Genomic DNA, 14,772 nt, shown 5'->3' on the forward strand with positions numbered 1-14,772 from the left:
ACTTTTCGGCATCTGCAAGGGGGTCGGCGGCGCGGCTCCGGGACGAACCCCAGGGTGAGACCTGTGTTCCGACTCCCTCTGGAGCTAATGGTGTCCAGTAGCCTAAGAAGCCAATCCATCCTGCACGCAGGTGAGTTCACTTCTCTCCCCTAAGTCCCTCGTAGCAGTGAGCCTGTTGCCAGCAGGACTCACTGAAAATAAAAAACCTAACAAACTTTTACTCTAAGCAGCTCTTTAGGAGAGCCACCTAGATTGCACCCTTCTCGGCCGGGCACAAAAATCTAACTGAGGCTTGGAGGAGGGTCATAGGGGGAGGAGCCAGTGCACACCACCTGATCCTAAAGCTTTTACTTTTGTGCCCTGTCTCCTGCGGAGCCGCTATTCCCCATGGTCCTGACGGAGTCCCCAGCATCCACTTAGGACGTTAGAGAAATAAAGAACATTAACGTTTCATTCAAAACCTTCTTTAATCAATTTGATCTTTTGAAGATACGCTTATGAGGCACCAGACTCTGTGTAGGTGGATGAATACAGTATATAGATGAAAGAAACCGCATCTAATGAAATACCATACACCAAGGTTTCCCAAACTTGGTCATCAAGGTGCCATAACAGTGCAGGTGTAAAGGCTATCCATACTTGTGCACATACGGTATAATCAAACTACTAATTAAATTGTCTGTGCTTAAGCATGGATATCCTTAAAACCTGGACAGTAAGGGTGCCTTGATGTCCCACTGAACTTTAAAAGACATTAACAAGTAGCACACCTCTGTGTGTCCAATATACTCAACAAAAGTGTGGGCGTCCATGGAAGCGGCGTCCCATTACCTTATCCCACCTGACCAAAGCTCATTTGGTTGAAGCCTTTTATTTGTCTGGGACGTTAGCCAAGCATACGCACTATCCCCACGCCACTTGTTTGATTTTGGTCATTGTCTCAAACCCAGCTGGTCCCCATATACAGTACATCAATCTGAAACGGATCGTGCTTATGTCAGCATTTAGGAAAGTACACAACTCCTCTGCCACCATGAAGGGAGGAATCTGGAGCCTCTCTCAATCTCCTGGTGATTACTGTACCACAATTTCGATAATTCAAACAATAATGTTGCACAGATACAATTACATAGACCTTCATTTTTATAGACATATAGGTTCATGGATGGATTAAAAGATCATGCTAAGATTGTGGCAGTACAGATGGTGTAATGGTTAGCATTACACGGAGGTCATGGGTTCGATTCCCACCATGGCCCTGTGTGGAGTTTGTATATTCTCCCCGTACTTGCGTGGGTTTCCTCCGGGTACTCCGGTTTCCTCCCACAATCCAAAAATATACAGGTAGGTTAATTGGCTCCCAACGAAATTAACCCTAGCGTGAATGTGTGTGCGCGTGTACATGTAGTAGGGAATATAGATTGTAAGCTCCACTGGGGCAGCCAGGGACTGATGTGAATGGCCAAATATTCTCTGTAAAGCGTTTCGGAATATGTGTGCGCTATATAAATAACTGGTAATAATAATAATTAATAACTTTTTAATCTGACAACGAATTACAACCAATGCTTAAACAAGAGATACCAAAAGGACACATTAATATATAAGCAAGTTATTCTCATGAAAACAAAAATGAAAATAAATCAGAATCACTAACTTACTTAACAGGGCAAGGACTCTGCCATGAAAGGAGTCGCATGGGAAACGTTCGGCAGATGCTAGTCTGACAGACTCTGTGCTGGGAGCTGCTAATTCTTGCCCCTGAGGATGGCTCCTAGCCCCCACCTTCTAGCATTCATACAAATTAGTTGACCATTCGGGGATGGGGGGCAGTATTCAGAGTAGTTAGCAAACCCATAAAATTACCAATTAGGCAAAACCATGTTGCACTGCAGGAAGGGCCGATGTAACATGTGTAGAGAGAGTTACATTTGGGTGGGGTGTGGTCAAACTGAAACCTAAAATGCAGTGCTAACAACTCTTAATAGCCCCCTAGGTACACACTTTCCCTTGCCCCTAGTTCAGGTTTTTACAGAGGAGGAGGTTTTAACCAAAGCACTGATTGACATTTCCATAAGCTCTCAGAAAGGCCTTCTCTATTTCCTAGCCAGATAAGTCAAAGGGAGAGGTGTCCCCTAAACGAATGTCTGGTTTTGGGATTTACAAATCAGGTCATTAACAGAGATTGGCCGCTAGCAGATTAGGGATTTTCACATATTCCAAATGCCCTCTCCAGTCATAAGACACCTTCCCACATTTGAATACCTTTGTAAAAAGGTTTCCACTCATGGACTTGTCTCTATACTGTATGCAAAATTTCTGTCTCTGGGACCCCATGAATTACATTGGAGTTGTACATTGATGAACCTACAGACAATGAGCTAAAATCTTGGTGCCTACCTATTCAAGCACCATATACATTATCAATGAAAACACTCTTAAGCTTTTGCATTGTTAATACTATGCTCCATCCAGTCTATAAAGTCCTCCTGATAACCTCTGTGTTATCAGGAACAGCTTTTTAGACCTCTATGGCCGGTATTCAATTCTTTTTACCCCCTTCCACACCCATTCTGTTTCTGATGATGGGCGTGGTATAATCATCTCAGCTCACTACCCCCGGGGTATTGAGGGCGCCCAACCATTTATGTAGTTAAACCTGATTACTATGGGTGCAATATGTGGGAATCACTTTAGAAAGGAGATTGGGCGTGATATCATTTGAATACCGCCCTGTGTGTGGGAGAGGGTGCTTAGTTCCTGGAACCTTGCTACATATTTCATGGGCTTGTCCCAAACTATTGGACTATTGTGGTCTGCGTGGAGAAACCCAACATACTCATTCTTATTGATATTCCAGTAATTACTACTATTTGCTGCTAATGGCTCCTCTGGACACCGTAAAATGTCAACCTAAGTTCATCCTCCATATCTCTGCAGCAGGCACTTGTCAATTAACAAATTGGAACTCACATTCCCTCTTTTGCCGTTGCTAGCACACAAATATGGTATATTTATTGTATATGACTCAACAATTCAGCAAAATTGTTAATTAAACCCTTGAAACACAGGGCAACCATACAACACTATCTCCTTGCCCTTTAATGCCTCCATCAACTGAATGTTCTTTTTCTATTTACAGTAATTTATGATGTTGTGGAGATATATGTTGTCCTTATGTTTAATAAGGTCACTGAAATATTACTACATCAAGGAAAACAATTTTTCCAAAGCATATAACCGAGCTTACAGTATATACTGGTTCAAACCCAAATCTATAGAAACACTGGGTACTAACATACCTAAAACATTAGACTTTGGTTAGGAAGGTTTCCAGAAAGACTTGCCCTTAGTACATTTTAGGTAACAGCATGGATGCAATATTTGATTACAGATGTGTCAATGAGGCACCTTGGGATCTCAATCGTGTTTTAGAAGTTCTAACATCAGAACCATTACATAAAGTATAACTCGGATGACTCACACAAAGTAATCTCTCATATGCTAGAAGACTAGAACATCATGCTGTATAGGACAAGGAACCATTTCTGAACATGCACTCAGTTGTGCTATGAACGACTACTGCACTCTTGCCTAAAGTAGTCTCCAAGTTTCATAACAACCAATCCATGTTACTTCTTCAGTAGCTCTGAACAAGGCAGAGGGATGGAAGTATAACTGCACATGCTGTAACAAATTTGACATCTTCCAGACCAATGGATATCAGCAACACCAATAATCTTTGTACTCCCTGAAGATTCCCATCACAGTCCAGCTCCTTACCCAGGTCACATGCAAGTGTGGTTTTGGAAGTCATCTCACAGGCTCATAAAAGGATGCCAGGTGCCATAGATAGTGAAGGCACTTTCCATAAGAGCATTAGAACCCTCCCGGGCTCACAGGGCATGGGCTTCAGTAGATGAGCTCTGCAAAGGTATTACTTCATACTTCTTCCAAATATTCTCATGATGGCAGAATATGCTGCATTTGGAAAGAATCCTCCAGCTATGGATCAATAAATAGCTTTTTATCTGCATAAGATATGTGCTTGATCGGTTCGTCAAACACCCTCATACTTGATTGTGTGGGTAAATCTGGTATGTCAGCCGTGACACGGAGTCTGAAGAAGAAATAAGCATATTCTCTCACCTTATGTCATTTCTTTGAAACTACTCCATGGCAACCCCAAACCCCCCCCCCCACATTTCACTGTTAGTATACGTGTTAAGATTAAGGTGAAGGGGGGGTTACAAAGGAATAAATCACAATGTAAATATAACACCCTTTACAATTTAGAAAAACAGATTACTTTTATACAATAGTAAACTGAAAGTACATTTGTGGTCATAAAATGGGCCCAGTTGGAAAAAATAAATAAAAAAGATTCATAATCCCAATAATAAAACATATTACAGCCACCACTAAACGATCCACATTTCATACGAAGAATTATTTAATGAGTTTCTTCCTTTACAGTTGAATGATATCCAAACAGCCATAAACAGTGAGGACCGCAGCTTAAAAACAAAAGTGGGGAAAAATACCAACGTAAACCCCCCACCCACCAAAATAAAAAATAAACCAATTTTGTTCTCACCCACCCCCCTCCCCCCCCAGTAACAACACAAATACAATGCCATGTTCCCCAGGACTTCTCCGAGGATAAGAAAGTGCAGTTTTCTCTTAAAACATGGAACTGGGTGACCTCGTATAAAGAGGATTTGTTAACCCATAGGGTGTTTATGCAGTCTCTGTTCTGTTCACTGCAGACCACGGAAATAATTTGTAATACTGAGCATGACGAGATCAGGCTTCTTAAAAATACAAAAAATATAATAGACAACTCAAAAAAGAAAAAAAAGAAAAAAATCACAAATCCACATAGAAGGGGCAAAGGAGAATGGACGTGGTGTCAAGTTCTATACAGTAGTCAGTTGGTTTAGGTTTCACTTTATTTATACTTCAGTCTACTTTTAGCTCTGTTGCCGCTCCAGGCCACTGAAGGCAAACAAATACATGGAGGAAGGAAAGAAGTTGGGGCACAATGGAGCATGCAAGGTGAGAAGCAACAGGCTGGTCCAGCTTAGATAAGTCCTCTCCTTTTCTTATAGTCCTCCAGATTCAAAGACCTTCTTGGTGCTCCATCCTTGGCAGCGGGGGCCTTTGAGGAGATGGCAAGGGACTTGGATTCTGGAAAATGGACATTAAGTGTGTTTCAGTTATGAGATCTTTCATTGGCAAAATCACTTTATACGTATAAACACCAGACATCCAGGAAATGTGTAACTGTAAAATTATACAACTCTTTCAATTGCAAATGGGGCAGGCAGCTCGATATAAGAGCTGAAATATCACTTGTTAATGTTAAAAGACACTCATGCCTTTGTGGCATCTTGGAGCTACCTTTATAGGCAATTATAGTTGAGGAAGGGGGCAATTGTGCATTACCAGATTGGCTGTGGTAACTGCCATGGAATCTCCCCCGTAGTGAGAGGTCATGCTCCTGAACCGCTTCTTACGATAAGTAAAACGGGCAGGATAAGTAGTAACCTTGGTTACTGCAGTAGTCCAAGTAGGTGATTACATCCTGAAGCACAGCCAGAACTTTTGGCCACTGCCGCTGTTTGATCATCATCATCATTATAATCATCTCAGAGAAAGGCCACTAATCAATTTACCATTCAGGTGGAGGGATGTACTAGTGTACAAGGTTTGTTCTATATTTTTGGGGGATGGGAGGTAGCAGAGGGTAAGTGGTTATCCAACTGAACGGAGACATTGCTCTTGCTCAGTTTGGCTTGAAGGACCAATGTCTACAGATTTTAAAGCTAATATTGTTCCTGTATTTATGAGTTGGCTAGTCAATTAGTTCATTTATCAACCTGATTTAACTAATAGGTAATATTCTATCTGGTTTTAGTAATTAAAAAAAAATATGTATGATATATCTGTATATAAGGCTACGACTATTCTTCCTATTGCAGTTGTCGTATATCACCTAGTACAGGGGCTATCCCCACTGCCATTATAAAAGCATAACCTGATTAATCTCTATTGCTCATATGTATTCTTGTAGTTTTGAACTTACACTTTTATTATAAAGAAATTGAGGGAAAATAGTTCCAGGGTCAAAATCTATTTTGTGAAACATCCGTCACGTAGACAACATAACATTAAATAGACTAACAGCACGGTTGTGGTAGTCAGGGGAACGATCCTCAAGAATAAAAAGAAGAGGCAGACTAGAATGGCCAAGTGGTTTTCATTTGCCTTCACATTCTATGTTCCTATGACACGGGTAAGGAAAGACTATGACGTGAAAAGAATATTTAAACATCAATTACCTGAACTGGGGACTTGCAAATCAATTTTAACATCAAAGTCATGCACTTTAAACAAGTCCTCTGAGAGATCACTGGTTGATTTGGGGTTGCCGTCCTTATCTTTGCTTTGAGTCTAGTTTTAAATAAAAAACAAAAAACCACAAAGTGAAAGTCAGAAACCACCGAAATGTTTATGATTTATGCAGAAACAAACATTCAATGGCGTGTGAGTGCAGGCACCAAACTATATGGTGTCATGACAAAAACAAAACAAGAAACACAACACTTATAACATTGAGAGGGAGATACTGTATACTAAATCTTGGAGCGATAAAGTGGAGAGGTTTCCCATAGTAACCCATCTCATTAGAAGCAGATTGGGCAACTTCACCACTTTCTGATGGCTTGACAAATCTCCCCAGAAATCCCTCTCTCTATTAATACACATAGGAGGACACATAGCTCATTCTGCCAGGAGCTGGACACACTGTCAGCGTAACTAATCAGTATCCAGATGATAGGTCAACAGTGAGAAAGTAGACACCAAATGGTCGACGACACCAAATGGTCGACATGGTGAAACAGGTCAACATGACACACTGGCACAATTATTATTTTTAAAAAGCGGTCAACCTTTTCATGTGTCGACCATTTCCATGTCGACCTACTGACCCATAACCTAACTAATCCCCTCTCAGCTTTACCTTCTGCAGCACATTGCACAACGTCAGCTCAGAACTAATAAAAGTACATAAGTCTTAATTTAGAGGAGGACAATAAATGAGATATAACAATAAGATCTACCCCTGCTACAAGGCTGGGAACCCCCGAGACTCGCAATGTGCCGTGTCATTTTAATTATAAAGACCCAAACTTGTATCTTCTCTGTAGCAGAAGCAGCGTGACCAGCAGTCAGGCACACTGCAGGAGAGTCGGTAAGATCTCCATCAGAAATCTCACCTGAATCTGTTGATGTACCAGCCTGTAGCAGTTTCATATGAAATATGTTGGCATGAGAACACCAGCTTGGTACACACTGGACAACATGCATGGAAACGGCCTATGCCTTACTCCTAGAAAGACTCTGTTGTGGGCAGAGGCATCGGAATTGGGGGGGCGCAAGGGGGCTGCTCGCTCCCCCCAAAGATGAGAGAGGCGCTGATAGTACTGGGGCAGAGGAGCGGCTAGGTGAAGTACCGCTGCCGCACTCAATACCTGCCTATCCAACCATAACACGCACACCCCATCCTCCCCCTATGCTGCGGCGGTAACTCTGCCCCTGCGTACTAGCCTCCGCCCCCGCTCACAGCCTCCCACACGTCACAATGTGCCGGCATCTGGAGTAAGCAGAGCAGCATTGCATGCTCCCTCACTCTTTCTCCCCATGTGTACCCCCCTTTAGTAGTTATTGTCTGGTGATTACCATAAAATAACTACTGAAACAGTACACAAAATATTGGGAGACTTTGGGGTATATGCAATTGCGGTCGAATTCGCGGCAATTATCGCCGTTTTTTAATTCGACCAAATTCGCCAGGTGAATCCCGGCAGGTGCCTGCCGGGATTCACCATATTCAATGAAAAACGGATTCGCCAGAATCGCGGGCGAAAATCGGCCGATTTGGCGGATTTTGCCGCGATTTTAAAAAACGGGAAAAACCGTGAAAAACCCGAAAAAAAAATGGCGTGGGGTCCCCCCTCCAAAGCATAACCAGCCTCGGGCTCTTTGAGCTGGTCCTGGTTCTAAAAATGCAGGGGAAAAATTGGCCAGGGATCCCCCGTATTTTTAAAACCAGCACCGGGCTCTGCGCCTGATGCTGGTGCCAAAAATACGGGGGACAAAAAGAGTAGGGGTCCCCCGTATTTTTAACACCAGCATCGGGCTCCACTAGCTGGACAGATAATGCCACAGCCGGGGGTCACTTTTATGCCGTGCCCTGCGGCCGTGGCATCAAATATCCAACTAGTCACCCCTGGCCGGGGTACCCTGGGGGAGTGGGGACCCCTTCAATCAAGGGGTCCCCCCCCCCAGCCACCCAAGGGCCAGGGGTGAAGCCCGAGGCTGTCCCCCCCCATCCAATGGGCTGCGGATGGGGGGGCTGATAGCCTTTGTGATAATAAAAATAAGAATTTACTTACCGATAATTCTATTTCTCGGAGTCCGTAGTGGATGCTGGGGTTCCTGAAAGGACCATGGGGAATAGCGGCTCCGCAGGAGACAGGGCACAAAAGTAAAGCTTTTACAGGTCAGGTGGTGTGTACTGGCTCCTCCCCCTATGACCCTCCTCCAGACTCCAGTTAGGTACTGTGCCCGGACGAGCGTACACAATAAGGGAGGATTTTGAATCCCGGGTAAGACTCATACCAGCCACACCAATCACACCGTACAACTTGTGATCTAAACCCAGTTAACAGTATGATAACAGAGGAGCCTCTGAAAGATGGCTTCCTAAACAATAACCCGAATTAGTTAACAATAACTATGTACAAGTATTGCAGATAATCCGCACTTGGGATGGGCGCCCAGCATCCACTACGGACTCCGAGAAATAGAATTATCGGTAAGTAAATTCTTATTTTCTCTATCGTCCTAAGTGGATGCTGGGGTTCCTGAAAGGACCATGGGGATTATACCAAAGCTCCCAAACGGGCGGGAGAGTGCGGATGACTCTGCAGCACCGAATGAGAGAACTCCAGGTCCTCCTTTGCCAGGGTATCAAATTTGTAAAAATTTACAAACGTGTTCTCCCCTGACCACGTAGCTGCTCGGCAGAGTTGTAATGCCAAGACCCCTCGGGCCGCCGCCCAAGATGAGCCCACCTTCCTTGCGGAATGGGCCTTAACAGATTTAGGCTGTGGCAGGCCTGCCACAGAATGTACAAGTTGAATTTTGTTACAAAACCAACGAGCAATCGACTGCTTAGAAGCAGGTGCACCCAACTTGTTGGGTGCATACAGTATAAACAGCGAGTCAGATTTTCTGACTCCAGCCGTCCTTTAAATGTATATTTTTAAGGCTCTGACAACGTCCAACAACTTGGAGTCCTTCAAGTCGTCTGTAGCCGCAGGCACTACAATAGGCTGGTTCAGGTGAAACGCTGATACCACCTTAGGGAGAAAATGCGGACGCGTCCGCAGCTCTGCCCTATGTCGAATGGAAAATTAAATAAGGGCTTTTATAAGACAAAGCCGCCAGTTCAGATACTCTCCCGGCCGAAGCCAGGGCCAGTAACATAGTCACTTTCCATGTGAGATATTTCAAATCCACATTCTTTAGTGGTTCAAACCAATTGGATTTGAGGAAATCTAAAACTACATTTAGATCCCACGGTGCCACCTTAGGCACCACAGGAGGCTGTATATGCAGTACTCCTTTGATAAAAATCTGGACCTCAGGGACTGAGGCCAATTCTTTGTGGAAGAATATTGATAGGGCCGAAATTTGAACCTTAATAGATCCCAATTTGAGACCCATAGACAATCCTGATTGCAGGAAATGTAGGAAAACGACCCAGTTGAAATTCCTCCATCGGAGCACTCCGCTGCTCGCACCACGCAACATATTTTCGCCAAATACGGCGATAATGCTTCGCGGTGACTTCCTTCCTTGCCTTTATCAAGGTAGGAATGACTTCTTCTGGAATGCCTTTTCCTTTTAGGATCTGGCATTCAACGCCATGCCGTCAAACGCAGCCGCGGTAAGTCTTGAAAAAGACAAGGACCCTGCTGAAGCAGGTCCCTTCTCAGAAGTAGATGCCACGGATCGTCCGTGACCATCTCTTGAAGTTCCGGGTACCAAGTCCTTCTTGGCCAATCCGGAGCCACTAGTCTTACTCCTCTTTGCCGTATAATCCTCAATACCTTTGGTATGAGAGGCAGAGGAGGAAACACATATACCGACTGGTACACCCAAGGTGTTACCAGCGCGTCCACAGCTATTGCCTGCGGATCTCTTGACCTGGCGCAATACCTGTCCAGTGTTTTGTTGAGGCGAGACGCCATCATGTCCACCATTGGTTTTACCCAACGGTTTAATAGCATGTGGAAAACTTCTGGATGAAGTCCCCACTCTCCCGGGTGAAGGTCGTGTCTGCTGAGGAAGTCTGCTTCCCAGTTGTCCACGCCCGGGATGAATACTGCTGACAGTGCTATCACGTGATTCTCCGCCCAGCGAAGGATCCTGGCAGCTTCTGCCATTTCCCTCCTGCTTCTTGTGCCGCCCTGTCTGTTTACATGGGCGACTGCCGTGATGTTGTCCGACTGGATCAACACCGGTCTTCCTTGAAGCAGAGGTTCCGCCTGGCTTAGAGCATTGTAGATTGCTCTTAGTTCCAGAATGCTTATGTGAAGAGACTTTTTCAGGCTCGACCACACTCCCTGGAAATTTCTTCCCTGTGTGACTGCTCCCCAGCCTCTCAGGCTGGCATCCGTGGTCACCAGGATCCAATCCTGTATGCCGAATCTGCGGCCCTCCAATAGATGAGCCTCCTGCAACCACCACAGAAGGGATACCCTTGTCCTCGGCGACAGGGTTATCCGCAGGTGCATCTGAAGATGCGACCCTGACCATTTGTCCAACAGATCCCTTTGCATGGAATCTGCCGAAAGGGATTGCTTCGTAAGAAGCTACCATTTTTTTTTTTCCAGGACTCTTGTGCATTGATGTACAGACACCTTTCCTGGTTTTAGGAGGTTCCTGACCAGGTCAGATAACTCCTTGGCTTTTTCTTCGGGAAGAAAAACCTTTTTTTTTTTTTTTTTTTTTTGAACTGTGTCCAGAATCATCCCCAGGAACAGCAGACGAGTTGTCGGCATTAATTGGGATTTTGGAATATTCAGAATCCATCCGTGCTGCTTTAGCACCTCTTGAGATAGTGCTAAACCCATCTCTAGCTGTTCTCTGGACCTTGCCCTTATTAGGAGATCGTCCAAGTATGGGATAATTAATACGCCTTTTCTTCGAAGAAGAAATATTATCTCGGCCATTACCTTTGTAAAGACCCGAGGTGCCGTGGACAAACCAAACGGCAGCGTCTGAAACTGATAGTGACAGTTTTGTACAACGAACCTGAGGTACCCCTGGTGTGAGGGGTAATTGGAACGTGGAGATACGCATCCTTGATGTCCAAGGATACCATAAAGTCCCCTTCTTCCAGGTTCGCTATCACTGCTCTGAGTGACTCCATCTTGAACTTGAACTTCTTTATGTATAGGTTCAAGGACTTCAGATTTAGAATAGGCCTTACCGAGCCATCCGGCTTCGGTACCACAAATAGAGTGGAATAATACCCCTTCCCTTGTTGTAGAAGAGGTACCTTGACTATCACCTGCTGAGAATACAGCTTGTGAATGGCTTCCAAAACCGTCTCCCTTTCTGAGGGGGACGTTGGTAAAGCAGACTTGAGGAAACGGCGAGGTGGCTCTGTCTCTAATTTCAACCTGTACCCCTGAGATATTATCTGCAGGATCCAGGGATTTACCTGCGAGTGAGCCCACTGCGCGCTGTAATTTTTGAGACGACCGCCTACCGCCCCCGAGTCCGCTTGCGAAGCCCCAGCGTCATGCTGAGGCTTTTGTAGAAGCCGGGGAGGGCTTCTGTTCCTGGGAAGGAGCTGCCTGTTGCTGTCTCTTCCCTCGTCCTCTGCCTCGTGGCAGATATGAATAGCCCTTTGCTCTCTTATTTTTAAAGGAACGAAAGGGCTGCGGTTGAAAGGTCGGTGCCTTTTTCTGTTGGGGAGTGACTTGAGGTAGAAAGGTGGATTTCCCGGCCGTAGCCGTGGCCACCAAATCCGATAGACCGACCTCAAATAACTCCTCTACGCATCGCCTGTCCACTGTCGTGTCCATAAAGCTCTTCTGGCCGAAATGGACATAGCACTTACCCGTGATGCCAGTGTGCAGATATCTCTCTGTGCATCACGCATATAAAGAAATGCATCCTTTATTTGTTCTAACGACAGTAAAATATTGTCCCTGTCCAGGGTATCAATATTTTTGATCAGGGACTCTGACCAAACTACCCCAGCACTGCACATCCAGGCAGTCGCAATAGCTGGTCGTAGTATAACACCTGCATGTGTGTATATACCTTTTTGGATATTTTCCATCCTCCTATCTGATGGATCTTTAAGTGCGTCCGTCTCAGGAGAGGGTAACGCCACTTGTTTTGATAAGCGTGTTAGCGCTTTGTCCACCCTAGGAGGTGTTTCCCAGCGCTCCCTAACCTCTGGCGGGAAAGGGTATAAAGCCAATAACTTCTTTGAAATTAGCAGTTTTTTATCGGGGCACCCCACGCTTCATCACACACGTCATTTAATTCTTCTGATTCGGTAAAAACTACTGGTAGTTTTTTCACACCCCACATAATACCCTGTTTAGTGGTACCTGTAGTATCAGCTAAATGTAACATCTCCTTTATTGCCAAAATCATATAACGTGTGGCCCTACTGGAAAATACGGTTGATTCGTCACCTTCACCACCGGAATCAGTGCCTGTGTCTGGGTCTGTGTCGACCGACTGAGGCAAGGGACGTTTTACAGCCCCTGACGGTGTTTGAGGCGCCTGGACAGACACTAATTGAGTGTCCGGCCGCCTCATGTCGGCAAACGACTGCTTAAGCGAGTTGACGCTATCCCGTAATTCCACAAATAAAGGCATCCATTCTGGTGTCGACCCCCTAGGAGGTGACATCCTCATATTTGGCAATTGCTCCGCCTCCACACCAATAACGTCCTCATACATGTCGACACACACGTACCGACACAGCAGACACACAGGGAATGCTCTATACGAAGACAGGACCCACTAGCCCTTTGGGGAGACAGAGGGAGAGTCTGCCAGCACACACCAAAAAGCGCTATATATGACAGGGATAGCCTTATGATTAAGTGCTCCCTTATAGCTGCTTTTATATTAATATATTGCCATTTATTCTGCCCCCCCTCTCTGTTATACCCTGTTTCTGTAGTGCAGTGCAGGGGAGAGACCTGGGAGCCTTCCTGACCAGCGGAGCTGTGACAGAAAATGGCGCCGTGTGCTGAGGAGATAGGCCCCGCCCCTTTTTCGGCGGGCTCGTCTCCCGCTATTTAGTACATTTAGGCAGGGGTAAATATCTCCATATAGCCTCTGGGGCTATATGTGAGGTATTTTTAGCCTTTTTAAAGGTTTTCATTTGCCTCCCAGGGCGCCCCCCCCCAGCGCCCTGCACCCTCAGTGACTGCCGTGTGAAGTGTGCTGAGAGGAAAATGGCGCACAGCTGCAGTGCTGTGCGCTACCTTAAGAAGACTGCAGGAGTCTTCAGCCGCCGATTCTGGACCTCTTCTTGCTTCAGCATCTGTGAGGGGGCCGGCGGCGTGGCTCCGGTGACCATCCAGGCTGTACCTGTGATCGTCCCTCTGGAGCTTCATGTCCAGTAGCCAAGAAGCCAATCCATCCTGCACGCAGGTGAGTTCACTTCTTCTCCCCTCTGTCCCTCGTTGCAGTGATCCTGTTGCCAGCAGGAATCACTGTAAAATAAAAAACCTAAGCTAAACTCTCTAAGCAGCTCTTTATGAGAGCCACCTAGAATTGCACCCTTCTCGGCCGGGCACAAAAATCTAACTGGAGTCTGGAGGAGGGTCATAGGGGGAGGAGCCAGTACACACCACCTGACCTGTAAAAGCTTTACTTTTGTGCCCTGTCTCCTGCGGAGCCGCTATTCCCCATGGTCCTTTCAGGAACCCCAGCATCCACTTAGGACGATAGAGAAAAGATATTGTTTTTTCCATTAGTACTACAAGTCCCAGCAAGCCTCCCCCGCAAGCTGGTACTTGGAGAACCACAAGTACCAGCATGCGGGAGAAAAACGGGCCCGCTGGTACCTGTAGTACTACTGGAAAAAAAATACCCAAATAAAAACAGGACACAGACACCGTGACTTGTACAACTTTATTACATACTGCCGACACACACATACTTACCTATGTTGACACGCCGACTGCCACGGTCGCCGACGATCCGAGGGTACCTGTGAAAAAATTATACTCACCTTCCAGCGTCCAGAGGTACATCCACGTCCAGAGGTAAATCCACGTTCTTGGCAAAAAAACAAACCGAACACCGATCCATACCGGACTAGAAAGGGGTCCAATGTTTTCACATAAGACCCCTTTCTCCCGAATGCCGGGACATCACGTGACTCCTGTCACTGACGTCCCTTCAGCCAATCAGGAAGCGCTACTTCCGTGGCGCTCACCTGATTGGCTGTCCGCTGTCTGTACTGTGACAGCGCATCGCAAAGCCGCTCCATTACTTTCAATGGTGGGAACTTTGCGGGTAGCGGTGGGGTCACCCGCCGGTAAGCCGCTGACCGGCGGGTGACCTCACCGCTAGCCGCTAAGTTCCCACCATTGAATATAATGGAGGGAGCTGTGCGATGCGCTGTCACAGTGCAGACAGCGCTCAGCCAAT

At 45.8% G+C, this 14,772-nt stretch overlaps 1 protein-coding gene across 1 annotated transcript in view; it reads right to left on the reverse strand.

Annotated features, from left to right (window-relative positions):
* Nucleotides 1-1,523: 1,523 nt before the first annotated feature.
* RTF1 (RTF1 homolog, Paf1/RNA polymerase II complex component) overlaps nt 1,524-14,772 on the reverse strand; it is a 110,952-nt gene continuing 97,703 nt past the window's right edge. Inside the window, exons 17-18 of the mRNA XM_063947345.1 lie at nt 6,345-6,456; nt 1,524-5,190 (exon numbers count right to left, since the gene is read on the reverse strand). Coding sequence (XP_063803415.1) covers nt 5,084-5,190; nt 6,345-6,456 — 219 coding nt within the window. The 3' untranslated portion in view covers nt 1,524-5,083. The remainder of the gene's footprint in view (nt 5,191-6,344; nt 6,457-14,772) is intronic.

Source organism: Pseudophryne corroboree, chromosome 12 (assembly GCF_028390025.1).
Source record: "Pseudophryne corroboree isolate aPseCor3 chromosome 12, aPseCor3.hap2, whole genome shotgun sequence".
Classification (NCBI taxonomy): Eukaryota; Metazoa; Chordata; class Amphibia; order Anura; family Myobatrachidae; genus Pseudophryne; species Pseudophryne corroboree.